Source organism: Excalfactoria chinensis, chromosome 19 (genome assembly GCF_039878825.1).
Source record: "Excalfactoria chinensis isolate bCotChi1 chromosome 19, bCotChi1.hap2, whole genome shotgun sequence".
Taxonomy (NCBI): Eukaryota; Metazoa; Chordata; class Aves; order Galliformes; family Phasianidae; genus Excalfactoria; species Excalfactoria chinensis.
This window is the reverse complement of record NC_092843.1, coordinates 4,642,727-4,667,236: the sequence shown is the minus strand read 5'-3', so window position 1 is coordinate 4,667,236 and position 24,510 is coordinate 4,642,727. Positions and strand designations below refer to the sequence as shown.

The window sequence follows — 24,510 nt, the reverse complement described above, 5'->3', positions numbered from 1 at the left end:
ATCCCGCCCCTCCGGCTGCCAACCGTCACGCCAGGCCCGGCAGGCGGCTCTGCCCCCGCTGAGCGGACGGCGGCGGCCGGGCCCTGGGGGCCGCCATGCTGCTGCCGCCGGGTCTGCCCCTACCGCTGCCCGCCGCCCTGCTCGGCCTCGGGCTCGTCTTGCTGCTCGCCGGGCTGCTGGCGCGGTCAGGGCCTGGGGGCGGGCCGCTGGGGCCGGGGGAGGGGCAAGGAAGGAGGTGGTGGGAGTGTGGGGGGGCGACTGTAAGGCGGGGTTGGGGGGCGTAGAGAAGGGGGGCTGTGGGTCTGGGTGGGGGGTGTCAGGGGGTGTAAGTGGCAGTGAGGGGTGTAGAGGAGTCTGTAGGTGGGGATGTGGGGTGTAGAGGGGACTATAGGTGCGGGGATGTTGCATGGAGTGCTCTGTAGGTGCGAGTGTAGGGTGTAGGTGACGGTGGATGTGGGGTGGCAGGGGTGTAGGGGGGCCCATAGGGATCTCTGAAGGCCCACAGGGCTGGCTGGGGTAGTGTCGGGGCTGAGGGAGAGGTGTCAGGCTGAAGGGGATTGCAGGGAGTTGGGGTGGGGGCTGTCAGGGCTTATAGGAATCAAGGGATCTCGCAGAGATGGGTGTGGGGTGATGGGGAAGTCAAAATGGAGCTTCAAGGCTATGGGGGGTGGTAGGGCTTTGGGTTGCTCCCGTAGTTCAGGGATATTGTGGAGCTTGGAGGGAAATGTCAAAGGTGGAAGGTGTTGTGTGAGGGGGATGCAGCCGGATATGGGGTTTTTTGTGGTTTTGGGGGGGATCTTATGGGGCTGGATGTGAAGAGAAAGGTGGCGTTGGAGCACAGGGCTGATGGACCCACAGATGTGAGGGTCTCTAGAGCAGTGCAGGTGGTAGGAAGGGAGAAGGTGTGTGGCCCAGGACAGCAGAGGTTGACCCTGTCCCTTTGCATGTGCCCACAGGTGGCTGGCCTGCCGCCTGGCCATCACCTGGTGCCGGCAGAAGCTGCAGGCGGAGCTGAAGATCGGCTCCTTTGGCTTCTTCTGGGCACAGAACATCAGCCTCAAGTTCCAGCAGGAGCAGCAGACAGTGGTGGGTACCTGTGGAGGGGTCACAACTGGGTGAGGGTGGGATGGACGCCATCCTTTTCAGGCTGGCAGCAAGTCTCTGCAGCCAAGCTGCTGTCACACAGCCCCAGGGCTGCAGCCCTTTCTCCCTTGGGGGGGTTTGAGTGCTCCCCACATGATGTAGGGCAACGGGAGCTGAATGAAAGCATTGGGGTGAGCACTGTTATTTTTTCACTCGCCTGCTTTTATGTTCTTGCAGGAAATTGACAACATCTGGATCTCCAGTAAACTGAGCCGGGAGCTCCCGTATGTATCTGTGTCCCAACTCCTCTGCTCTCCTGGGGGGGTCTGGCTCACCCCTGGTCCTGCTGACTGCCTCCGCACCTTTCTGTGGTGCCCATTTCCTGTGGCTTTCTCTGCTGGAGAGAATCATTCCCCTTTGGGTGTCTCATGGAGGCACCCCTGGGGCTGGATGTGCAGGCTCTTGTAAAGGTTGCTTGTGCTTGTTCTCCTGCAGGCGCTACTTTGAGCTGTGTTTTGGTGAGGTGCGAATCCGCACAGATCTGCAGAAGAGCCATGGGCTCCAACCATCCTTCCCTGAGGCTCCCAAAGAAGCTGATGATGGCAAGAACAGAGCAGACCTGGCCCTTAAACCATCCCTGCTGCGACTTCTTAGCCAGGTGAGCTCTGGCTCCGTGAGAGGGTGTTGCAGGCCGTGCTGCTCTTGCGTAGCCCTCACCATACCACCTTCCACCAGCTCTTTTCCATCCACATGGACTCCATCAACATCATGGTTCTACATGTGGCCACCTCAGAGTCTCTCTGGCACATTCAGGCCAGCAAGACACGTCTTCTCTTCAATGGTGATGGGAAGAGGTAATGCTGTATTCATGCCCTGTATCCCACCAAAAAGGGAGGGAAGGGGCTTGGTTTTGCAGGGCCTGCAGCCTCAGTCTGCTCTCTGCTCTCCCCAGCCTGAACTGTGAGGTGAACCTGACAAAGGTCAACAGCAAAGTGCTCCGGAGCAGCCAGCTGGTGAGTACTGGGGAAGGGAGAAATTCAGTGCGCTGGGCCTGGGCAGCAGCTCTATGAGACACCCCAGGACCTGTTCCCGTGTTTTGTTGAGGCTGGGTGATGCTGAATGCCCTGCAAGGCTCTCAGCTGCATGCTCTGCCCAGTGCATTACCTGCAGCCTCCGTCAGCAGAGAACTGGGTGATTCCTGGTGTGCTCCTTGCCCATGTCCCTATATAGGATGACACGTGCCTGGCAGAGCTGGCCCTGGCACTCTCCATCTCACTGGAGATCAGCAGCAAGCGGCGGCTGGTGGGCGTCAAGCTGAGTGTCCGGACCCTGCAGGCAGAGCTGCACGAGGGGCTTTTCTGCAGCCCGTTGTTGCACCGTGTGACAGCCAGAGCCTCTCAGCCCAGCCCAGGTCAGGGACATGAACAAGGCTGGCAGCCCCCTCACTTCCACTGCAGCCAGAGGGATTTGGTTGTGCTATCATTGCTGCCAAGTGCAGAGAGTGGGAGTCTGGGCAAGAGCCTTCCTGTGACTCTATGTTTCCTGCTCTAGACTCAGCAGAGTCCCTGAAATCCCCATCCCTGCTGAGCAGGGACACGCTGCAGCTCATCCCCAGGAGGGTAGAGGTGAAGCTGGAGAGCACCAGCGTGGTGCTGTCTATGAACAGCCAGAAGAGGTAAGGAGGCCAGATGGAAGAGGTGGTTGTACTAGCCATGATCACTGCAGGGGACGTGGTCCTGGGAATAGCTGTGCCACTTCCTACTTGTCCCTTGCTCTGCCTGACTGCAGAGAGAAAATCCCAGGGGGAAGAACTGAGAGCAGCCTGTGGCTGTGGGCTCTTGGGGAACAAGGTAGGCAGGGAATCTGGTTCTCTGGCACGACAGCATGATGGGATCCTCTATTGGTGTAATGAGTGTGCTGTGCTGGGCTGCAGGTGCATTCTGGGTTGTACTTTGTCTATGACAGCATGCTGTCAGCTGGGATGGGAGATGTAGGAGATTGAGGATGTTATGGCACAGGTCTTTCCTGGCAGTAACCCGACCCTCTGCTTCTCCTAGGCACCTCACCTGGAGCCTGAAGCTGCTGCAGTTTCTATATCAGCGTGAAGAGGAGCAGATCCCGCTGCGCAACTTTACGCCCACCTCAGACCTGGACCAAATGAGTGTAGACCTCCATCTGGAGGGCAAGTAGCCAGGAGAGCACTCGTGGTGCAAGACTGCTGCCACTTCCCTCCAGCACCCCTCATTCCTTCTCCTCTCCCTCCCCAGATGGCCTTCTCCTGTCCCAGAGCCGCCAGCGCATCGTGTGCCTCAACTCCTTGAAGACCAGTGTGCAGGTGAGCAGATGCTGGGCATGCTCCTCTCCCCTGGGGGGACTGGTTTGACTCCAGGCATGAGCTTGCTGCCACCCTGTGCTCTCCCTGCTCTAGGTCACAGCCATTGACCTCTCAGCTGCTGTGCTGCTCAACACCTGCATCATCCACTACCGCCACCAAGAGTTTTCTCACTGGCTGGGCCTGTTGGCACAGGAACACAGGCACCACTCAGCACCTGTCCCCAGCCAAGGGCACAAGGGAAGGTAAACTCAGCCTCAGCTGCTGGTTTTGCAGCTTGTTCCCACTTACCTGCTGCTTTCTGGCAGGGTATCTGGGCATACAGCACCTTCTCTGCCCTGCACACAGCCTGTGGGTCAGGGAGGCTGGTGTGGAGGGTGAGCCCTGCAGGGAGGGTTTCCCTCCGAGCCTGTTCCTTGGCACACAGGACCCCTGTAATTCCCCATCCCTGCTTGTCTTGCATAGGAGCTATCCCCAAATCATAGCGCCCATCATACTGAGTGCCTCACTGTCCAACGTCAATGTGTCGGTGCAACTGGGGGATACTCCACCCTTTGCCTTGGGCTTCAACTCCATCTCTGCAGGTAAGGGCTGGCTCCAGGGTGCTTGATAAGCTCTTCTTGTGGGGTTGGTGGCTCTGCTGGAGAAATACTGGGGATGGTCATCATCCTGAGCCTATGGCATGGGAATGGGAAAAGCTCTACTGTGTCTGTGTCCAGCTAGGGGCTGGACAGCTGCCTGGTTGTGTTTGAGTGTCTCACCTTCTGTGCCTGCAGACTACCAGCACCTGCGTCCCCAGAGTGTGCACCAGCGAGCTGTGCTGGCTGTGGATCACCTCTGCTGGCGTGTGGGCAATGACTCTCACATCCAGCGTGCCCCCCACCCCCCCAACATGCACGTGTGGGGAGAAGCCCTCATCCTTGACTCCTTCAACCTGCAGGTGAGTGGCGAGTTGAGGGGGGTTTTGTGGGAGATACTGCCTATTCACAGCTCCAGGCAAGACACATAGTGGCACTGGGGCATCTTGCATCTTGAAAGTGATCAGCCTGTTTGTCCTGCAGGGCAGCTACAACCAGCCTTTGGGCATGTCTAGTGCCCAGTCAGACACGCTTTTCTTGGACTGCACCATTCGGGGGCTACAAGTGGAGTCGTCAGACACCTGCACCGAGTGCCTGGCCAGGGTCCTGCCCCTGTTCTGCCCGCAGCCCAGTGGAGCTGAGCTTGCCGAGCAGCTATCTTCTGCCCAGAGTGAGCCCTGGATACTGCTCTGGAAGGTGGATCTGAAGGTGGAGGATGTAAATCTTTTCACGCTCTCAGCTGTAGTGGGTAAGTGTAGTTGTGGCATCCAGAGTGATCCCACATTACTGTCCTGGAACAGCTTCACTGTTAGAGCCTGGAATGCTATGGATTGTCTTCACCATGCCCTCAGCACTGATGTACTGTTCCTCTAGGTGCCCTGGAGCTGCGGCTGGATACATTGACTGTCCTGGGGAGCGCTGAGAGCTGCACAGTCAGTGTGCAGGGCATGGTGCTGGCCTTGGTGAAGAGCATTACAGAGAAGATGCAGCCGTGCTGCAAAGCTCCCGCCATCCCCAACCCTATAGCCAACCTCTCCATGCTCTCCATCACCTACCACAGCAGCATCCGCTCCCTGGAGGTAAATGTGGGCCTTGAGCCTCTGTTTTTTATCCTATACTGGGATGTATGGGGCAGTGAGAGGGCTGGCCAGCCCTGAAAGGTGATGGAGAGGTGGACGTGGCAGTGACTTGCTGCTTGCTCTCTCTGCTGTAGGTGCAGTGTGGTGAGGGGCTGGCAGTGCTGTGGAGCCCACCTGACCACATGCACCTGTACCATCACACCCTGGCCACCCTGCAGTGCCTCGAAGCCTTGAGGAGTGCCCTTGGCCATGGAACACCTCCCTTCCTGTCCCCGGAGAGCCCAACATCCCCCATGGCCACTCTTAGTGAGAAATTAGAACCCCTGCAGCCAGACGGGGCTCCTCCCAAAAGACTCCTGTCCCTGTCGCTGGAGCTGAGCTCTGCCAAGGTCACCGCCTTTGTTTCTGAGGCCAACTACATCAGCCTGGCTGCCGAACGGACCTCTGTGAGCTGGCACGGCGGTGCCCTGCACGGCTACTGCCCTGAGCTGGCAGCAGGCTTTGATGGACACAGCATCTTCAGCTTCAAGGAGGTGGAGGTGAAGCTGCTGCCAGAGCTGGAGGAGGTCATCTTGCACCGTTGCGCCTTCCCCACCCTGCACACACTTCGCAACCGCGGCTGGGCCTTCTCCTTTGCCAGTGTGACCATTGAGTTCCCTTACCAGTACGACTTCTCCCGCACACTGGATGCGGCCGTGGGTGTGCAGAAGTGGTTGAAAGGTCTGCACCGACGTGGGCGCCCTGTCAGCACGGCTCTGCCTCCCGACCTCCTGCTCAAAGTGACACACTTCTCCTGGGTCTTCCTGGACGACGTCTTTGAGGTCAAGTTACGGGACAATTACGAGCTGATGAAGGATGAGAGCAAAGAGAGTGCCAAGCGTTTGCAGCTGCTGGATGCCAAGGTGGCTGCGCTGCGCAAACAGCACGGGGAGCTGCTGCCTGCCCGTAAGATCGAGGAGCTCTATGCCTCACTGGAGAAGAAAAACATTGAGATCTACATCCAGCGCTCGCGGCGTCTCTATGCCAACACACCCATGCGGAGGGCTCTCCTCACCTGGACCTTGGCCCACCTGGAGCTGGTGGCCATGGCCGACGAGTCCTTCCATGGCACCGAACGCGTCGTGGAGCAGATGAGGGACATTGATAGTGTCAGCCCGTTCCCCCCTGAGGGGCTGGAGATGGTCACCCAGTGGTGCCGCATGATGAAAGGCAGCGTCGGAAGCTTCTTTGGTGAGTGATCTCTTGTGTCCTTAGAGGACAGCACGGTGTCTGCATGGTCCTTTAGGGCTTTTAGGATGGATCTACTGGTTCTGCATGCTGTGTGGCCAAAGAATAGCAAATGATTTTTGAAGATGCAAGGGAGTGGGATGCAGAAAAGGCACAGTGGGGTGGTGGCTGCTGCTGTAGCCTAAAGTGAAGGGATCAGAGCAGTGTTCTTTGCTGCCTCATCCACCAGCCCTCGCTCTGCCCTGCAGTGCGGATCCGTGACTACCCACGTTACCTCTTTGAGATCCGGAACTGGCAGCTCTCAGGTCGGCTGATCGGAGCTGAGCAGTGTGGCCAGGCCTGCTCCAGACGCCGCCAGGTCCTGAAGCTGGGACTGCCCTGGGGGGATGCGACGGTGGAGAGGAACATGCCTCCCCTGAAGTTCTACCATGACTTCCACTGTAAGAGCTAGAGGGGCTGTGGGGGGGGCTCTGCTGGGATGGGGACAGGCAAAGGGCTGAGCCAATCCCTTTGTTCCCAGCTGAGATCTCACAGTACACCATTGTGTGGGGGCCATGCTGGGATCCGGCCTGGACTCTGATTGGACAGTGTGTGGATCTGCTCACCAAGCCCTCAGAGGACCCCAGTGCCCCGTTACCTTGGTGGGATAAGAGCCGCCTCCTGTTCCATGGGGACTGGCACATGGACATTGATCAGGCCAACCTGCACCAGCTGGCCACTGAGGTGAGTGCTGCTGGGGTCAGGAGCAGAGTGTGGTGGGGGGCTATGTGACACCTTCATCTTCCCATGCTTTGTTTGCAGGACCCCTACAACACCACAGAGAACATGCACTGGGAGTGGAGCCACCTCTCCTTCCACTGGAAGCCCGGGCAGTTTGTCTTCAAGGGCAACCTAGACATCAATGTTCGAACAGCCTCCAAGTGAGTGTGGGCCTTGTAGTTTGGAGGCTGCAAATGGTGCTTGGGGGGCTAACTGGGGACCTCTTTCCCCATTCAGGTACGATGACTGCTGCTTCCTGCACCTGCCCGACCTGTGCATGACGCTGGACCTGCAGTGGCTGTGCCATGGGAACCCCCACGACCACCATGGCGTGGTGCTGCGCTCCCCTGAGTTCCTGCCCGAGGTGCCAGTGGGGCAGCAGTACGACTCCTACCGTGCCTTCCGCTCCGAGAACCTCAACCTCTCCATCCGGATGGACCTGACACGGCCCAGTGAGGGTAGGTGACAGCACCCCAGGGATCCCTCCAGGGCAAGGGGGATGGTTTTACTGATCCTTATCAATCCTGCATTGGGTGTTGTTGTGGCATTGGCTGATGGTGGGTGTATTCTCAGAGCACTCCCAGCCCCGGATCCTGCTCTACAGCAGCACACTCCGCTGGATGCAGAACTTTTGGGCCACGTGGACCAGCGTAACACGCCCCATCTGCCGTGGGAAGCTCTTCAACAACATGAAGCCCAGTAAGAAGAAGTTGGGGCAGCATTACAAGCAGCTGTCTTACACTGCGCTCTTCCCCCAGCTGCAGGCAAGTCCAGGGTTGCGGGTGTTTATCTCCTTTTCTGCCCAGCTCTTAGCACCTGATATCTTCTCCCTTACAGGTGCATTACTGGGCCTCCTTTGCCCAGCAGCGGGGGATCCAGGTGGAGTGCTGCCAGGGACACATCTTTACTCGTGGCACGCAGCGGCTGATCCCACAAGGTGAGTTTGGGCTCTGCTGGCAGTGCCTCAGGGCAGAGTAGGGTCCTGGCTGATGCCTTTCCCTGTTCTCCAGCCGGCACGGTGATGCGACGCCTCATTTCTGAGTGGAGCATCACACAGATGGTGAGTGATCTGAGTCAGGTCACCGTGCACCTTATGGCCTCCACCTGCGATGAGAACGCTGACCACCGGCTGGATACTCTGGTGAAGAAAACTCATCTACTGAGCCTGTCTTCCCTCACGTACCAGCGGCACAGCAACCGCACGGCTGAGGAGGTACTGCTGCAACAACCGAGCTGTGCTGGCCTGGTGGCATCCCCCTGAAATAAGGGGACCTGCATCTTTGGGCACAGTGTGGGAGGGTAGAGGCTGGTTGTGGCTTTGCTGTGCTGAGGCTCTGACCCTTGTGCCCAGGAGCTCCCTTTGCGGGATGGGGATGATGGTTTCCACACACACCAGTTGCATCTGGTGGACCTGCGAGCATCCTGGACCACCACGAACCGGGACATTGCCTTTGGGCTGTATGATGGCTACAAGAAAGCGGCTGTGCTCAAGCGCAATCTGTCCACCGAGGCTCTGAAGGGGCTGAAGATTGACACACAACTGCAAGCCAAGAAGCTGAAGCGAGGCCCACTCTCTGCTCACTCTGTCCCTGCTAAAGTGACTGCTCCCATCACCAGCGGCCGACCTGAGAGAGCTTCCTCTGGGGGTGAGTGTGACAGGGAGTGAAAACCTGCAGCAGGCTGGCAGCACATGTTTGCACAGAGCTTCTCCAGCCTTCATACCCTCAACCTTGGTTTTTTTCTCCTTCCCCAGGAGCCTACATGTTGCAGAAGCTCATTGAAGAGACAGATAAGTTTGTGGTCTTCACAGAGGAGGAATCAGGAGCTAGCGAGCAGCTGTGTGGCATCGCTGCCTGCCAGACTGATGACATCTACAACCGCAACTGCCTCATTGAGCTGGTCAACTGCCAGGTACCAGCCCCTGGGCAGCCTCTGCTCCCCTGTGGCCTTGTGACCAGAGGGGCCATGGCTGGTCCTGACCCCCTATGGTCTCTTTTTTTATCCCACAGATGGTGCTGCGTGGTGCAGAGACAGAAGGCTGCGTGATTGTGTCTGCTGCAAAGGCTCAACTGCTGCAGTGCCAGCACCACCCTGCCTGGTATGGGGACACACTGAAGCAGAAGACATCTTGGACGTGCTTGCTGGATGGCATGCAGTACTTTGCTACAACAGAAAGCAGCCCCACAGAGAGGGAGCATGGGCAGCTCTGGCTGGAGGTGAGTGGCTGGGGTTGGACATGGTGGGTGAGCTGCAAGGAGGACAGCCACCAATGCATCTTTGTGTTCCTAGGTGAAGAATATTGAGGAGCATCGGCAGCGGAGCCTGGACTCAGTGCAGGAACTGATGGAGAGCGGGCAGGCAGTTGGGGGCATGGTCAGCACCACCACAGGTATGGCTTGAGGAGCTGGGCACCATGCTACCCCAACTCTGCTCACATGGAACCCTGAGGTTGACAAAGCAGAGATGGCTCCAAGAGCAAAGCTCCAAGTGCTTCCAAGACCTCCCTGTGCTTGGGAGGTCTCTGGTGTGACCTTTTAACTTCAGACCCCATTCCCGTCTGTCCCCAGACTGGAACCAACCTTCAGAAACCCAGCAGACCCAGCAGGTGCAGAGGATCATTTCTCGCTGCAGCTGCCGGATGTACTATATCAGCTACAGCCATGACATTGACCCTGAGCTGGCCACACAGATAAAGCCCCCCGAGACTCCTGCTAACCAGGAGAAGGAGGATCTGCTGAAGAAGCAGGAGGGTGGGTACATGCACACAGTGTGTCTCAGCAGAGCTCTGGGCTGACCCACATGTATCTGCTGAGTCTAGGGGTGGTCCATCTTGTACCTGCTGAGATCAGAAGGACCCCACGTGTCCTTGTGTCCCTATAGGAGCTGTGGACACATTCACACTCATCCACCATGACCTGGAGATCTCCACAAACCCTGCACAGTATGCCATGATCCTTGACATAGTTAACAACCTTCTGCTGCACGTGGAGCCCAAACGCAAGGTACTCACGAAGCTGCAAGTCCCCTTGTCACTTGTCTGCACCCAGGGCATCCCCTCACTTCCCTCTATCCTTGTGTCTAGGAGCACAGTGAGAAGAAGCAGAGGGTGCGCTTCCAGTTGGAAATCTCCAGCAACCCTGAGGAGCAACGCAGCAGTATCTTACACCTACAGGAAGCTGTGAGGCAGCACGTCGCACAGATCCGGCAGCTGGAGAAGCAGATGTACTCCAACGTGAAGGTGAGCCCGTGTTCTGGGTGGGACCTGGGATCCCTGCCTTGGGTTGGAGGGTGCTGAGGTCTGTCTGTCTTCCAGTCCCTGCAGGATGACAGCAAAAACGAGAACCTGCTTGACCTCAACCACAAGCTACAGCAGCAGCTGAGCCAGGAGAAAGCTGACCTGCAGCTGGAGAGCGAGGAGCTGAACATCCTGATCAGGTATGGGCCATCTCTGGATTCCATAGTGTTGTTCTCCCTGTAGGGCTCCTCCTTCCCAGCACTTCCCTATCTGCTGCAGGTGCTTCAAGGACTTCCAGCTGCAGCGAGCCAACAAGATGGAGCTGCGAAAGCAGCCGGAGGACGTGAGTGTGGCACGGAGGACTGAGTTCTACTTTGCCCAGGCACGCTGGCGCCTGACAGAGGAGGATGGGCAGCTGGGAATAGCTGAGCTGGAGCTGCAGCGCTTCCTCTATAGCAAGGTACTGAGCTGAGCTGGTCGGTGGCCCTGCAGCCCCTGTTTGGGGGCCTGGAGGTGTGGGGTTAATGATTCTTTGTGTGCAGGTCAACAAGTCTGATGATACTGCTGAGCATCTGCTGGAGCTGGGCTGGGTCACGATGAACAACCTCCTGCCCAACGCTGTGTACAAGGCAAGGGGAGCAGCTCTGCACCCTGGGGATCATTTGGTGACCCGGCCCTGTGGCTGGCCTCGCTCCAGTCACCCGCTTTCCTCCCTGCAGGTGGTGCTGCGTCCCCAGAGCTCCTGCCAGTCCGGCCGCCAGCTGGCACTGAGGATCTTCAGCAAAGTCCGGCCACCTGTGGGAGGCATCTCCATCAAGGAGCACTTTGAGGTGCTGGGGCTGTGCTGGGAGCTGGCAGGACATGGGGCAGCGTTCAGCCAGCTCTGACACATCTCTCTCCCTGCAGGTGAACGTGGTCCCTCTCACCATCCAACTCACCCACCAGTTCTTCCATAGGATGATGGGTTTCTTCTTCCCCGGACGCAACGTGGAGGAGGAGGAGGTGGGGGATGAGGAAGACAAATCCAAGCTGGTGACAACAGGTGAGCGGGGTGGGAGAGTTGTGGCTGTGTGTGATCATCCTCCTGCCACCTGAGTGACTTCCCTGAGCAGCTCTGGCCATGTGTTGGGATGGCTTTGGGGAGCTGCTGGTGGGATACATTGAGGAACAGGAATTGGGATCTCCTGGGTGGGCAGGGGGGCTATTGGGGACAGCAGCAAAGCCAGAGGGGATCTGGGTCATGGCTGATCCCCAGCTGGACCCCAACCATAGCCTCCTTCTTTCCCCTTCCCAGGGATACCCGTGGTGAAGCCACGGCAGCTGATTGGGGCTGACGACTCACTGGGCCCAGGGAAGGGGGTCACTCAGGGACTGAATCGCACCTCAGGAGTCAGGAGATCATTCCGAAAAGCACCCGAGGTAAGTGCTGCTGCCCTGTGGGAGGAGTAGGGAGAGCCCTGCTGTGAACGCAGTATCTTGCCCTTGCTTCCTTCTTATCCCCTGCTCCCTCCCACTATGTGCATATGCATCCTTCCCATCCCTGCACTGCACCTTGCTATGATCCCTGCAGCATCCCCGGCACCAGAGCAGCTCCTGCTGCTCCTTGCTGAAGCAATGCTATGGCCTGGTGCCCGGCTTTGCTCTTCCCACTGCTTCCTGGCTCTGTCCCCTGTCCTCACCTTCTGTTCCCACCTCTGTTCCCAGCATCCTGTGGATGACATCGACAAGATGAAGGAGCGTGCAGCCATGAACAACTCCTTCATCTACATCAAGATCCCGCAGGTGCCGCTCTGTGTCAGCTACAAGGTGAGTGGCCAGCGGGACGTGAGGGTGTGGGGGGCAGTGTGACACCCAGCCTGACCCCCCTGTCCTCTGCTCAGGGTGAGAAGAACAGCGTGGACTGGGGCGACCTGAACCTGGTGCTGCCGTGCCTGGAGTACCACAACAACACCTGGACGTGGCTGGACTTTGCCATGGCGGTGAAGAGGGACAGCCGCAAGGCCTTGGTGGCACAGGTACGTGGGGACAGTGCTATCCCCCCTCTCTATGGGGACCAAGCCTCTATGGGGCCAGACTTGCCCTAGCCTGAAGCCAAGGGTGCTGGGTGCAGCCCCCTGATGCTGAGCCCTCTCTCCCTCTGCAGGTGATCAAAGAGAAGCTGCGCCTGAAGCCTGCAGCGGGTGCGGAGACACGGGGGAAGCTGGAGAACAAATCGGATGGGACCATCCAGCAGCAGGAGGAGGACGAGAAGGCACGGCTGCTCATCGGGCTGAGCGTGGGAGAGAAGAACCCCAGCAAGAAGTCCATCTTCGGCAGGCGCAAATGATGGCAGCACCCGGCAGGCCGGGAAGGGACTGGGGTCCCCCGTGCTCCCCATACCAAAGGGGCAGCCCTATAGCAGTGGGGGGACTGTGCTGCTGATGCCCAAGGCGGAGGGCAACCCCATTGCTGTGGGGTCTGGGTTGCAGCCATGCTGCGGGGCCGCTTTGTGGGGTGCAGCCCCCCCCCCTGTGCCAAAGGTCCCTCTGGCATCCCGCCTCCCTGCTGCGCGGGTGCCGGCCCCAGGGCCCGGTGAAGCAGCAGGCTGGGAGAAAGGGGAACAGGAGAGAGTTTAAATAAGAGTTTTTAATTTGGAACAGCCTCAGTCCCAAGGGATGTCATTCACCTCCCGCCTTGCGTCGCACTGCTCTCAGCGCAGCCTAATGGGTTCAGCCACTGCCCATCCCATGAGGTTCTTCCCCCCCTATTTAAGGGCTTGGGGATCCCCCCAGCCCTCATCCAGCTCCTGCATGACCCCCTTGGCCTGGAGCTTTGTGGGGGAGGGGGGATGCTGCGCTGACCCTTTCACCCTCTTAATTTGGGAATTACCCGAAGGGGGTGCGGTGGATGAGCGCATTCCCAGCTCCCACCGGGGGCCAGGATGGGGGTGGGCTGGGAGTCCGTGCCTGCTGCCCGGTGCGGATGGGGGGGGGTGGGTACCGCACGGAGCCCCGGTGCCGGGGGGGTCGGGGCGGGGCGGGGCGAGGTTATGTAAGGCGGAGATTAACGGGGCCGGGCCGGGCGGCAGCGCGATGGGAGCAGCCAGCAGCGGGTCCGGCCCGGGCCCCCCCCAGGTGCGTGCGGTGGCCCCGACGGTGTCCCCGCGTCTCCCTATCCGGTGTCCGATCCCGGCCCACTGACGGCCGCCTTCGGTTCCGTAGGGCCGAACCGTGGGGTCGTGGGTGCGGGCGCTGCTCCGCCGGAGCGGGTCGGTCCAGGGGCCGGTGCCCGTACCGGGACTCGCTGTGGCCACCGAGGAGCCGCCGTTCCCGGGGTGGCCGCTGCCGCAGCTCGTCTCGCTCTTCCTACCGGAGTTCCCCGTTCGCCCCTCCGCCCGGCAGCAGCAGCTCAAGGTGCCGTCCGGGTACCGGGGAGCCCCTCCGCTTCACCGGGGAGTCCTCGCGTCCCGTGTGCCGCCCGACGGGTCCCCTCGCGCCGTGTGCCTGCTCTGTCTGTGTCCTACCGGCATCTCCGAGCGTCCTGTTCGGGTCCCCGTGCGGCCGGTGCCTTTCAACGGGGTCTCCGCGCTCCCTACAGGCTCCCCGTGCATCCTTACAGCACTCCGCAGCCGTCTCACCGAGTCCCTTCCTCCTCCCGTCCGGGTCCCCCCCGCGCGTTCCCTCTGCTCCCCGTGTGCCCCACGCTGAGGTGTCCCCATCCCTCGTGTCCCCATCCTCTATGTCTCCCCGTATGCCCTACTGCGTACCTCCAGGACCTTATTTCCACCCTCCCCCCCTGGCCACTCACCCACGCAGGACCCCACACTCCCTTGGGGTGTATTCCTCATCAATCCATACGGTGTTCAGCTCCTCTTCACCCCCCGCACCCCCCCATAGATCCTGGGCTTGGTGGCCAAAGGTTCCTTCGGTACCATCCTAAAAGTGTTGGACTGCGGGAGAGAGAAGGTCTGTGCCGTCAAGGTGGGTGCTGCCCCATGGCCTGGGGGTTCCGTGCTGCCCCCCTGGGCACCCTCCCATCCCAACGACCCCTCTTCCAGGTCGTACCCAAAGTGGAGGTGCTGCGCCGTGACACCCTTAAGCAGTGCAAGGAAGAAGTCAGCATCCAGGTTAGGGGAGAGAAGGAGGAGGGGGGGGGGGCAGCACAAGGAAGAACCCCCCCCCCAATCCAGGGGCTGCTCACCCTCTCCGCTTTGTATCCCCAGAGACAGGTCAGGCACCCGTTTGTCCACGGCCTTGGGGACAGCTGGCAGGGCCAGCGCCACCTCTTCATCAGTGAGTGACCATCTGCCCGCGGGCTCCCCCCTGTCCTCCCCCCTGCTCTGTCTGTGCACGTGTTCCCTCTGCCTGCACACGTGTTTCCCCCCCCCCCCCTGCACGTTCTGCACGCTGCCCGTGGGGACTGAGAGCTGGGCTGCTGCCTCCCAGCCCTCACCCACTGCAGCGACAGCAATGGGGACAATGGGGGAAAAAAGGCCACTGTGCCACCTTTATGACCGTGTGGCCACAGTACATGTGCCGCTTTGGAGCCCACATGTCCACATTGTTGTGCCTCCTTTGTGCCCATGTAGCCACAGTTCTCATGCCACTTTCATGCCCATATGGTCTTTCATGCCCATATATTTGTAATGCTTGTGCCACCTTTGTGCCCATGTGGCCACAGAGTCTGTGCAGCCCCGGTGCCTGTCCCACCTTGGGCCCAGTGCTTGCAATCTCCCTGTGCCCGCATGGCTCTGGTGCCCAGGAGATCCCAGTCCTCGTGCCACCTTCCCACCCGTATGGCCCCATGCATCACCTTGGTGCCTGCGTGGCCGTGGGTAAGGCTGGTGTGCCCCATCCTTTAGTGTGCACCTACTGCAGCACTGGGGACCTGCACGCTTTGTGGCGTGCTGCTGGGTGCTTCACCGAGGCCACCGTCCGCCTGTTTGCAGCCGAGCTGGTGCTGGTGCTGGGTGAGTGGGGGCTCAGCCCCCCCCTGAGGCTGGCAATGGGGACGGTGCAGGGAGGGGACACTCTGGTTCTGACAGCTCCATTTTGTCCCCAGTGTACCTCCATGACCTGGGCATCGTGCACAGAGATGTGAAGGTGGGTGATAGCGGGGAGGGGGGACAAAAAGGCACTGAGGGTCTCTGTATCCCCTGACATGGAGGGCCCACCCCAGAGCTTGTTTTATTGCAGATGGAGAACATCCTCCTGGATGAGAGAGGTGAGGGTCTGGTGGTATTGGTGTGGGGACATCCTGTGCATGGGGACATCCCGTTTATAGGGTCACCCTGTGCATGGGGTCACCCCCTCCACAGACCCCTCCTCTTGCACTGTCTTGCTCCCCCAGGGCATCTCAAACTCGCTGACTTTGGCCTCTCCCGACACCTGCGCTGCGGTGAGCGGGCACACACCATCTGTGGCACTCTGCAGTACATGGGTAAGGGGACAGCTTGGGGGGGTGAGGGGTGATGGGTGGAGGCACGCTCCCCCCATCCACTCACCTCCTCATCCCTGCAGCCCCAGAGGTGCTGAGCGGGGGTCCATACAGCCACGCAGCTGACTGGTGGTCCTTGGGTGTCCTGCTCTTTGCCCTGGCCAGTGGGGAGGTGAGCACTGTGGGGTGATGCTGGGCTTAAAGGTACCACATGGAGACCCTAAGGCTGCTCCTCGCCCCCCACCCCCCATCAGTTTCCAGTGCCACCAGCGAGGGACCACGTGGCCATGCTGGAGCGTGTCAAAGAGAGCAGCTATGCGAGCCCCCCTGCGCTCAGCCCAGCTCTGAGCCGACTGCTGGCTGAGGTAACCCCAACCCTTGTGCTGCGTGTCCCCACTGCTGCCCCCCTCATTGCTCACCATCCTCCCTCTGTTACCAGCTGCTGTGCCACAACCCCCTTCGTCGCCTGCGCTACCTCCACCACTTCCAGGGCCACCCATTTTTCCGGGGGGTGGCCTTTGACGCAGAGCTGCTGCAGAAGGACCCCGTGGCCGTGGCTGTGGCCCCGCAACCCACCGAGCAGCCCCTGCCCGACCCAACCACCTTCGATGACTTCGACTGCGACTTCACTGCCGACCCCCTGAACCGGCCGTGGCCCGGCTGAGCCTCCGCTGGAGGAAAACCCCCCCCACCACGGAGGGACCCCCGAACCACTCAGGGACACCCCCAGCCCTCTGTACCTCTCCCCACGGGAGCAATAAACCCAGACCCGACGGTAATGCTGTGGGTGTCTCCTGCGGGGCCGCGCACCGACGGCAGAGGCTGCACGGAGCCGAGACCCCCAACCCAACACCCCCCCGCGCAGCGTAGCGCAGCACGCCGGCAATTCCCGCCAGGTGGGCGTGGCCATTGATGAAAAACCACGCCCACGAAGCACGTAACCACGCCCACAACCGACGTAGCCCCGCCCCCATCGCGGGACCAATCAGAACCGCGCGTGGTTTTCAAATGGGCGGCGGGGAGCGGCGCAGCGGGAGCGCGGCCATGTCGGGAGCGCGCGTCTCTGCCGTGAGTGCGGGGAACCGGGGGGGAAGGGGGGGCATTGGTTGGTCCCGGTCCCGTGTTGGCAGTTTAGCATGCCGAGTGCCCGGTATGCAGTGGGACGGCTCCGCTGGGTGGCGGATGGATCCCGGTAGCGGTTCGAGGGGCGGTTGGAGGGTTGGATGCGGCGCCGTTCGCCCCGTGCCGGTGGGGGTGGGGGGTTTAATGGGGTGGTTCCGGTGCTGACCCCCCCCCCCGGTTCCCGTTCCCCAGGCACCGCGGCGGCCCCTGCAGGAGTTGCGGCTGCAGCAGGGAACGGAGCGAACCAACATCACCCCGCTGCTCCGCCGCCTGCGGCTCAAGGTCTTTGTGTGGGGGGGGGGAAGGGTCGGGAGGGATGGAAGGGGGGGTTTGTAGGAGCCGGGGGGGATCAGGGGGGAGTTGAGGGCGTGGGGGAGTCGATTGTGGTGGTGGGAAGGGAATGGGATACGGGTGTGGGGGTGAGCTGGGGGGCAGCTATAGGGGCTATAGGGGCTATGGGGCGCTGGGTGGGGGTGCGGGTGCCCTGATTCCTCTCCCCTCCGTTCTCCAGGACCACGATGGCGGCACTCCTGTGCCCCGCACCCGGTGCCCCCCCGGCCGCATCGCCCCGGGGCTTCCCTGCACTGCTGTCCCGTGCTCCCCCTGCAGCATCGATCTGAAGCCCCGCAGCCCCTTGAAGATCCCCCCGGAGCCCTCAGGCAATGCCACCCCCGACCCCATCAGCATCTCAAAGACCTCTGGCCATGTTACCCTTGTTACAGACGCCCCAGAGCCTCCAGGTGATACCATCTCAGGGCCTGACACCCTGGTACCCCCAAGTGATGCTCCCCAAGAAGACAGCCCCCCAGAGACCCCCAGCAGGGCCTCCCCAGAGCCCCTTGGTAGCGCCCCGCTGCCCTTCTTCCCATTCTCTCCCAGCTGCCTCCCCCCACTGCCTCCCTCTCCTGACCACCCCAGCAGCCCTTCCTTGGAGCTGCGTACTCCTGACTCTGCTGGCATCACCTCTGTAGGGCCCTGCACTCTGGACACCCCTGGCAGCCCCTCCCCGGGCCCCCCCGGTACCTCCACCCCACAGAACACCCCATTCCGTAGGTGGCGAGCAGCCCCCCCTGATCTCTCTTGCAGCCCCGTGGCTTCCCAACCCCCATCTGAGAATGGGGATGTGGGTACTCCTCCACGTCACAGCACCCTGGGGATGGTTGGATCCCCAAGCCCTGCCCCACCTGAGCAGTGCTCCCCCCAGATTGAGGTAGTGGGTTCAGAGCCTGTAGAGTCAGCAGCAGCAGCAGCCACAACCCCGGTGTCTTTGTCTGAGCCGTCCCTGGGGGCTGTGTCCTGGGTAATGCCTCTGGTGTGGCTGGAGAGGACCCTCCCCACATCGTCTCTGTTGGAGTCCCTGCGGCACAGCCTCCCCCTGTCCGTGTCGTGGCAGGATGCTGGCACCAGCGTCACCCCAGTGCCCACCGCAGCTGTCAGTACTGCTGTCACCCCAGTGCCCACTCTATCTATGGGTACCACTGTAACCCCAGTGCCCACCGTACCTGTGGGGAGCAGTGTCACCCCAGTGCCAACCATGGCCACAGGCACCAGTGTCACCCCAGTGCCCTCCGGAACCATTGCCACCAATGTCACCCCAGTACCCACTGGATCCATTGCCACCAGTGTCACCCCAGTGCCCACCATGTCTCTGGGCACCAGTGTCACCCCGGTGCCCACCATGTCTCTGGGCACCAATGTCACCCCAGTGCCCACCATGCCTCTGGGCACCAGTATCACCCCAGTGCCCACCATATCTATGGGCACCACCATGACCCCAGAGGAGAGGAGCTCTGGCACATCCATGCCTGCTGGTGCCAAGGACAGCGCTGCTGAGACCGACTCTCTGCTCTGGCAGTACGTATCCCTGCTGGGTATATAGGGATGGGCTCCTATGCCGTGTCCCATCCCCAACCACTGGGGTTCCCTCTGTCCACAGCTGTCCCCGGGAGCAGCTGCGTTTGCTGCCACGAGCGGAGCTGGAGGGGAGGCTGGAGAGCACCCTGATCATCATCGAGGCACTGTCACTGCAGCTGCGTGACTTGCAGGGCTGTCAGTGCCCACTCCCCTCTGTGGGGCCAGCAGGGCAGAGGGATGCACACACCCAGACTGATGTCACCCGGCCCCAGGGGGTGAGTGTCCCCTCCTGCAGGGCATCATCCTACCGTGTGCAGGAAGGGCTCTGAATCAGCAGGGTCTGTAGCATGGAGTTGGAGTGTTGGTGTGTGTGTGTGGGTGCTGTTGGGGTGCACATCCTGCCCTGCCTTTAGGAGGAGGGGATCTACCACGGCCTCTACGTGGAGCTGCAGAAGAAGGTGCAGGCTGTGCAGCGGCAGCATGGAGCAGAGCTGGAGCTGGCACAGCAGCTGGCACGAGCAGTGGAAGCAATGGTGCGTTGGGGTGTATGGGATTTGGGCACTGCCATCCCCGGTGCCATCGTTGTCCTCATTCCTTCTTTAGGATGCATGGGCCGAGCAGCGCCGTGTGCTGCAGGACGTGGCAGACGCCGCTCTGCAGGACGTACAGGGTGACCATGCAGTGCTGGAGCAGGAGGTGGGCATGGAGGGATGCCGGGGGTGTGGGTGAGGGGGATGGCAGGCGGCAGCTGGAGGAGGGCTGCTGTCCCTTTGCAGCGGCTGCAGGTGCGTGCCATGGTGTCCCGCTGCGAGGCGCTGCTGCACGGTGTCCCCGCCAAGCTGCGGAGCTGCCTTCAGGAGCGGGATGCTGCACAGCAGAGAGCAGATGAAGCCCTTCGTGCTAAGCAGGAGGTAACGTGTCCCACACGTGCTGTCCATACCCAGGGATGGGGGGAGTGATGAGCCTTGAGCTGTGCCACCCCCTTTTTTGCAGGGCGACGGTTTCCTGGAGGCGTTCCGCTCTCACGCTGCTGCCCAGATTGATGCCTGCACGCAGAGCCTGGAGCTGCAGCAGGAGCTGAGCACGCTGCTGGCAGCTGCCATCCAGCAGCAGGTATGGCACGGCCCTCACACCCTGCAGGGGATGGCAGTCCTGGCTCAGGGCTGTGCTCCGAGCAGCCCCTGTGGGATCACTCCTTGCTTTCCTCTCCTCTAGGTGTCCCTGGCTGCAGAGGCTCAGCCCTTCCGGGAATTCATAGACGTGACCTTTGCCAACCTGCAGGAGGAGCGGGGAGCGCTGGATGGGGAGGTGAGGGCTGTCCCAGCACAGGCTGTCACACACATCACCGCTGCTCAGCTCAGCCTAAGGCTGTCCCTGTCCCTTTGCAGCGGGAGCAGGTGCGTGCCCTGGTGTCTCGCTGCACGGCTGCGCTGCGGGATGTCCCCACCAAGCTGCACAGCTGCATGCAGGAGCGGGATGCTGCGCTGCAACAGGTGGAAGAAGCTCTCCAAGCCAAGAAGGAGGTAATGGGGCCACCTGAGGGGGATCTGTGGGGGCTGCCCTGTGAAGGATATGGGGAATGGAGGGTGTGGGATGCTCTCTGGGGTGTGGGATGCTCTGGGTTAACCCCACATCTCTGCAGGTGTCCCAACAGCTGGAGAAGACCCTGGAGGCTCTGCAGGATGCGACGACCCAGGGGGAGCAGCTGGCAGACACCAACTCACGTCTCAGCACAGGTAGAAAGGGGGGAGGAGGGCATAGTAAAGGGGTGGCAATGGGGTGTTCCCGTGCTCACAGCTCTTCCCCCACAGACCTGAGCATGGTGATGAAGCAGCTGGCCAGCCTGCAGCAGGAGCAGGACGCGCTGCTGCAGGACTACGAGGAACAGAAGGAGAAGATGAGCCGGTAGGTCTGCACCCTTGGCACCTCACCTTACCCCATCAAGTCCCCTCTCAGCACCCCCATCCCTTGCGGTGTCCCCCCCCCCTTGTGGCTTATCTCCATGCACCCCTTGGTGTCAGGCTGACCAAGGAGCGGGATGCTCTGCAGCGGGAGCGCCGGGAGCTGCAGGAAGCAGTGGAGTGCCGGGAGGTAAGAGCCATGGGAGGTAAGAGCCATGGGAGGTAAGAGCCATGGGAGGTAAGAGCCACGGCACGTGGCATGGTGTCACATGTCCCTGCTGGAAGGTGGCAGTGGTCCAGCAGCACCAGCAGCTCGCAGTGCTGACAGGCTGCACGTAGGGCTGCGTGCTTAGTGATGCTCAGGGTAATTCCCCCAGCTCTGTGTGTCATGTGCTGCCCCGTGCTCTTGGGGGGGGGCTCGATTGGCTGCCCTTGGTTGAATGGGACCACGCAGGGGGTGCTCATGGCTGTGTGTTTTTCCCCCCCTCCCCCCCCATCCTATCCTATCCTGCAGTTTCTGGACCAGGAGAACCGCATGTCCCGCAGGCAGCTGATGGAGGTGGAAGCCAAGCTGCAATCCACGCTGGCTGAGCTGCAGGAGCGCAACCTGCAGCACGAGGAGCTGCTGGAAGCCCACCAGAGCCTGCAGTATGGCTTTGTGCTCATCCTTGCTATACCCGAGCCCTTGGGGTTGGGCTCAGTGCATGCATAGGGGGATGGGGGCACAGCTTTAGGCAAAGCAGCTCTGGTTGAGTGCAGTAATTCAGGTTGGGGAACTCAGTAGTGCTGGTTTTGCACCCTCTGGGGCATGGGTGGAGGTGGTGGTGGTGGGAGTGTGGGGTCCTTGAGGTTGGAGAAAGCCTCAAAGAAAATCAAGTGCTGCCTCAACCCGTCCTGCCTCAGGGTTGGGATGAGCTGTTAACATCACTGTCCCCAACCTGCAGGGAGGAACAAGCCGCCCTGCACAAGGAGCTGGAGAGCACCAAGGCGGAGCTGCAGGACCTGCAGCTCAAGAGGGACAGGGTATCCTGGTGCTCAGCAGGCATTGCTGAGAGCAAGGCCAGGCTGCAGGAGCTGGCTGACTGCCTGCGAGCCGCCCTGCCCCAGCAGGTGGGACCCTCTTATGGGGGCAGAGGGTATGCATGCAATCAGAGCCCCCCCCCCAGCACTGCATCCCCTCCTTCCCGTAGGATGATGATGACGAGATCCCATCGAGGAAGAAGACCTGGACCCCAGGCTGGAGGACCCCCCGTGGGCCCTGGACCCCCCGCAGCTGTGCTTGGACCCCCGTGTGCCGCACGCCTGCCCGCCACACACCACACCGTGCCAGGGAGTCCTTTGTAGGCAGTGTTCTGAAGGCGGTGTCAGGAAGAGGTGAGGCCCCTAAAGGTCCCCAGGTTGTGAGGCTGGTCCTGGATCCCCCTTAGGCTGTTGGGGGAACATCACATCCTGCCCTTCTGCAGATGGTGATGAAGGTGCTGGAGCTGAGAGCACATCTGCCAGGGATAGGGCTGCATCCACACCGAAGCCTGCAGGTATCACACTGTCCCTGCCCCTCGTGTCCCCAGTGTGTCCCCCCCCCCACCCTGCTGAGCAGCCCCCCACCCGCAGAGCCCGAGGACGGTCTGATGGAGCAGGCAGCTGAGCTGCGGGCCGTGGTGTCTGACCTCTCTGTGCTGAGCTCCCGCATCCAGGAGTTGGAGCAGAGCGAGTTCAGGGCTCTGCAGACAGAGATGTGAGTCCAAGGGGGGGCTACAGTGGGGAGGTGTGGGGCTGGGAGGCTCATATGGAGTCTGGTAATGGGGGATGCGTGGGCTCTTCCTTTTCCCCTGTTGCTGCTGCTCCAAAGTGAGCTGGTGGGTACGGGTTGACCTTCCCAACTGGAGGCACCAATATGGGGGGGGGTTTGATGCACTGTGGTCCTCCACTTGCTCAGCCCCATTGTGTCCCCCTCCCCCATCCAGCACTGACCTGCAGCTCCAGCTGGAGGAGGTGACGACTGAGAGCCAGGAGCGGATGGACGCACAGGCTGCCACCATTGCCAAGCTAAACAAGGTGCTGCAGGGCAAGCTGCAGGTGAGCCCCCCCCACACCCGGAACTGGGCCAGGGCAGAGCTGAACTGGGTTGGGCTGGGATCTGGGACAGCAGGATCTGGGTGACCTCAAATGTGAGGGTGCCATCGGGTTGGGGGGGTTGGGAGCACAGCCTGACCCCACTCTCTGACCCTGCAGAACGAGAAGGAGCTGCAGGACGTTGTGAAACAGCAGGAAGCAAAGATGCTGCAACTCATTGACAAGAGTGGGGAGGTGACGGTGCGTGTGGGGCTGCAATGGGGCGGTGACCCATGCCCTGGGTGGGGGGGGGGACAGCAATGGGACCCCCCCTCACTGCCCCCCTGCTTCCCCTTGCAGAGGCTGAAGGAGGAGGTGACCCAGCTGAAGCGCTCGCTCCAGCGTGCGGAGACTGAGGCCAAGGTGCTGTGGGAGGAGATGAGAGGACAGGAGGCCAAGGGGGATGCAGCCCATGTCATAAGGGAACGTCTCCTGCTGCGGCAGGAGGTGAGTGTGGGGGTCGGGAGGGGTTGTGGGACCAGAGATCCTCCTGCAGCCCCTTGGTGCAGGTAGGAGTGGCAGAGCAGAGTGCCCAGCCTTGCTTCTATCGCAGGTGGACAAGCTGCGCTTGCTGCTGCTGGAGAAGGAGGATGAGAATGTGGTGGTGTCGGGGAACTACCTGGAGCAGGTATGGGGCTGGGGGGGGGGACACACACTCTGGTGCTCCCTCTGCTCAGGGCTGTGTCCTTATGGCCTCACCCCGTTGCAGGTGCGAGGGTTGGAGCTGAGGCTCAACCATGCCCAGAAGATGCTGCGGAGCCACGAGGAGCTGCAGGAGAAGGTGAAGGAGGTGAGGTGGTCCAGACAGCAGCTTTGTTTGCTCCCATCCCTCTGGGAGCTGCAGCAGCACCTCATATCTCCTAACCCTGCTGCCCTTCTCAGGTCCTGCTGTCCCTCCCCGAGGTGCCCCCGGAGCTCTGTGCCCTCCTACAGCACTTGGGGTTGAAGCCAAACAGTGAGAAAACTCTGTCTCCTCTGTAACCCACGGCATGAAACGTCCCTGTTCTTAACACCATCGTTATTTATTGAATAAAGTTGGTTGGCGTTCTCCCTATCCCCTGCTTTCGGACACCCCATGCACCCCCCTATGGAGCTGTGCTCCCCCTCCCTGGTGCTGCTCTCAATAAGGCTCCATATTCCCAAAGCTCCCACCCCATCTGACCCAGCTTCCCTCCCCAGGGCCCCTGCTCCTCCTCCTGGCCTAGATTTCACCCCCCCCCCCCCCTCTTGCTTTGGGACATACAGGGAGGAGATGGGAGGCTGCATCCTTCCCCCCCTCACTGACCTGTTGCATGGAGATGTGTAACTGGGGAGGAAGGGGAAAATCCCATAGGGCTCCTTCCCTACACTGAGCATCTCCCACAGGATCCACCCTTCCCAGCCCCAAAGATGCTCCCTGTGCCCCCCCCTCCTGCCCCCGCAGCCCAAAATAGCAGCACTCCAACAAGTGCATTGCTCTGATTCTTCACGTCCCGCAGGCACTTGGGGTCACCTTCCTGTGCCCTCATTGACCTGTGCCTGTACTTACTGCCTGCGTGGCTGGCACTGCTGTGGCTGTGATCCCGCTGTTGTAGGAGTGGATGTGACCTATGGATCTATGGGGTGGGGTGCCCAGCTTTGGGATGATGAAGACTGGGGGGGGGATGGGGGAGCATGCGCTGCCTGCCCTGGATTAGGGCCACACCAGTGCTGAGCCCTCCTTTTACGGCGGGGATTCAGCAGCACTCAGCCCTGGCAGCCATCCTATGGGGCGAGTGGGGACACCACTATTGTCCCTGTGCTGGTTTGTGGCGGCTCTGCTGGGACCTGGGGG

General features: G+C 61.0%; 3 protein-coding genes and 1 long non-coding RNA gene across 5 annotated transcripts; 3 read left to right on the top strand and 1 right to left on the bottom strand.

The window, feature by feature from the left end:
- Nucleotides 1–24: 24 nt before the first annotated feature.
- On the top strand, nucleotides 25–12,933 carry BLTP2 (bridge-like lipid transfer protein family member 2). Its single transcript, XM_072353254.1, has 39 exons — nucleotides 25–184; nucleotides 957–1,086; nucleotides 1,321–1,367; nucleotides 1,579–1,741; nucleotides 1,819–1,937; nucleotides 2,036–2,096; nucleotides 2,314–2,494; nucleotides 2,635–2,758; nucleotides 3,141–3,265; nucleotides 3,351–3,418; nucleotides 3,512–3,660; nucleotides 3,881–3,999; nucleotides 4,192–4,355; nucleotides 4,477–4,741; nucleotides 4,867–5,072; nucleotides 5,207–6,302; nucleotides 6,548–6,739; nucleotides 6,820–7,022; nucleotides 7,101–7,219; nucleotides 7,296–7,516; nucleotides 7,632–7,822; nucleotides 7,896–7,995; nucleotides 8,069–8,271; nucleotides 8,410–8,704; nucleotides 8,812–8,969; nucleotides 9,068–9,274; nucleotides 9,348–9,447; nucleotides 9,626–9,808; nucleotides 9,939–10,060; nucleotides 10,141–10,296; nucleotides 10,372–10,493; nucleotides 10,573–10,753; nucleotides 10,836–10,922; nucleotides 11,013–11,123; nucleotides 11,200–11,335; nucleotides 11,588–11,712; nucleotides 11,998–12,099; nucleotides 12,174–12,308; nucleotides 12,437–12,933. The coding sequence occupies exons 1-39, from the start codon at nucleotides 96–98 to the stop codon at nucleotides 12,617–12,619; spliced, it is 6,738 nt and encodes a 2,245-aa protein (XP_072209355.1). The 5' UTR covers nucleotides 25–95; the 3' UTR covers nucleotides 12,620–12,933.
- A 14-nt stretch (nucleotides 12,934–12,947) lies between these two features.
- Nucleotides 12,948–16,699, top strand: RSKR (ribosomal protein S6 kinase related). Of its 2 annotated transcripts, none has more exons than XM_072353258.1 (12): nucleotides 12,948–13,406; nucleotides 13,494–13,685; nucleotides 14,169–14,237; nucleotides 14,330–14,398; nucleotides 14,495–14,564; nucleotides 15,134–15,241; nucleotides 15,334–15,374; nucleotides 15,468–15,495; nucleotides 15,622–15,711; nucleotides 15,792–15,880; nucleotides 15,963–16,073; nucleotides 16,148–16,699. In XM_072353258.1, exons 1-12 carry the CDS (start codon nucleotides 12,948–12,950, stop codon nucleotides 16,370–16,372), a joined length of 1,551 nt encoding a protein of 516 aa, XP_072209359.1. In that variant the 3' UTR covers nucleotides 16,373–16,699. The 2 variants fall into 2 exon arrangements, with proteins under 2 accessions (XP_072209359.1, XP_072209357.1); XM_072353256.1 differs by having other exon boundaries at nucleotides 14,169–14,252.
- On the bottom strand, nucleotides 13,679–14,593 carry LOC140260684 (uncharacterized). Its single transcript, XR_011905602.1, has 3 exons — nucleotides 14,473–14,593; nucleotides 14,337–14,365; nucleotides 13,679–14,221 (listed from the first exon to the last, which is right to left on the bottom strand). It is a non-coding gene; the product is annotated as an uncharacterized lncRNA (long non-coding RNA).
- A 6-nt stretch (nucleotides 16,700–16,705) lies between the features above and the next one.
- SPAG5 (sperm associated antigen 5) lies at nucleotides 16,706–23,748 on the top strand. The gene is made up of 24 exons (XM_072353255.1): nucleotides 16,706–16,776; nucleotides 17,023–17,112; nucleotides 17,342–18,684; nucleotides 18,767–18,959; nucleotides 19,098–19,217; nucleotides 19,288–19,380; nucleotides 19,461–19,595; nucleotides 19,678–19,797; nucleotides 19,900–19,992; nucleotides 20,073–20,207; nucleotides 20,327–20,420; nucleotides 20,496–20,589; nucleotides 20,706–20,775; nucleotides 21,100–21,233; nucleotides 21,530–21,695; nucleotides 21,776–21,959; nucleotides 22,049–22,120; nucleotides 22,197–22,320; nucleotides 22,550–22,661; nucleotides 22,818–22,898; nucleotides 22,998–23,144; nucleotides 23,251–23,325; nucleotides 23,407–23,487; nucleotides 23,580–23,748. The coding sequence occupies exons 1-24, from the start codon at nucleotides 16,717–16,719 to the stop codon at nucleotides 23,676–23,678; spliced, it is 3,915 nt and encodes a 1,304-aa protein (XP_072209356.1). The 5' UTR covers nucleotides 16,706–16,716; the 3' UTR covers nucleotides 23,679–23,748.
- The last annotated feature ends 762 nt before the right edge of the window (nucleotides 23,749–24,510 follow it).

Coding starts and splice junctions, on each gene's coding strand:
- BLTP2 (XM_072353254.1), top strand. CDS start 96: ATGCTGCTGCCGCCGGGTCTGCCCCTACCGCTGCCCGCCGCCCTGCTC. Junction 7,823..7,895: donor CGCTCTTCCCCCAGCTGCAG/GCAAGTCCAGGG, acceptor TCTCCCTTACAG/GTGCATTACTGGGCCTCCTT. Junction 10,754..10,835: donor AGCGCTTCCTCTATAGCAAG/GTACTGAGCTGA, acceptor CTTTGTGTGCAG/GTCAACAAGTCTGATGATAC.
- RSKR (XM_072353256.1), top strand. CDS start 12,948: ATGTCATTCACCTCCCGCCTTGCGTCGCACTGCTCTCAGCGCAGCCTA. Junction 13,407..13,493: donor CCGGCCCGGGCCCCCCCCAG/GTGCGTGCGGTG, acceptor TCGGTTCCGTAG/GGCCGAACCGTGGGGTCGTG. Junction 16,074..16,147: donor TGAGCCGACTGCTGGCTGAG/GTAACCCCAACC, acceptor CTCTGTTACCAG/CTGCTGTGCCACAACCCCCT.
- SPAG5 (XM_072353255.1), top strand. CDS start 16,717: ATGGGCGGCGGGGAGCGGCGCAGCGGGAGCGCGGCCATGTCGGGAGCG. Junction 21,234..21,529: donor GAAGCCCACCAGAGCCTGCA/GTATGGCTTTGT, acceptor CCCAACCTGCAG/GGAGGAACAAGCCGCCCTGC. Junction 21,696..21,775: donor GAGCCGCCCTGCCCCAGCAG/GTGGGACCCTCT, acceptor TCCTTCCCGTAG/GATGATGATGACGAGATCCC.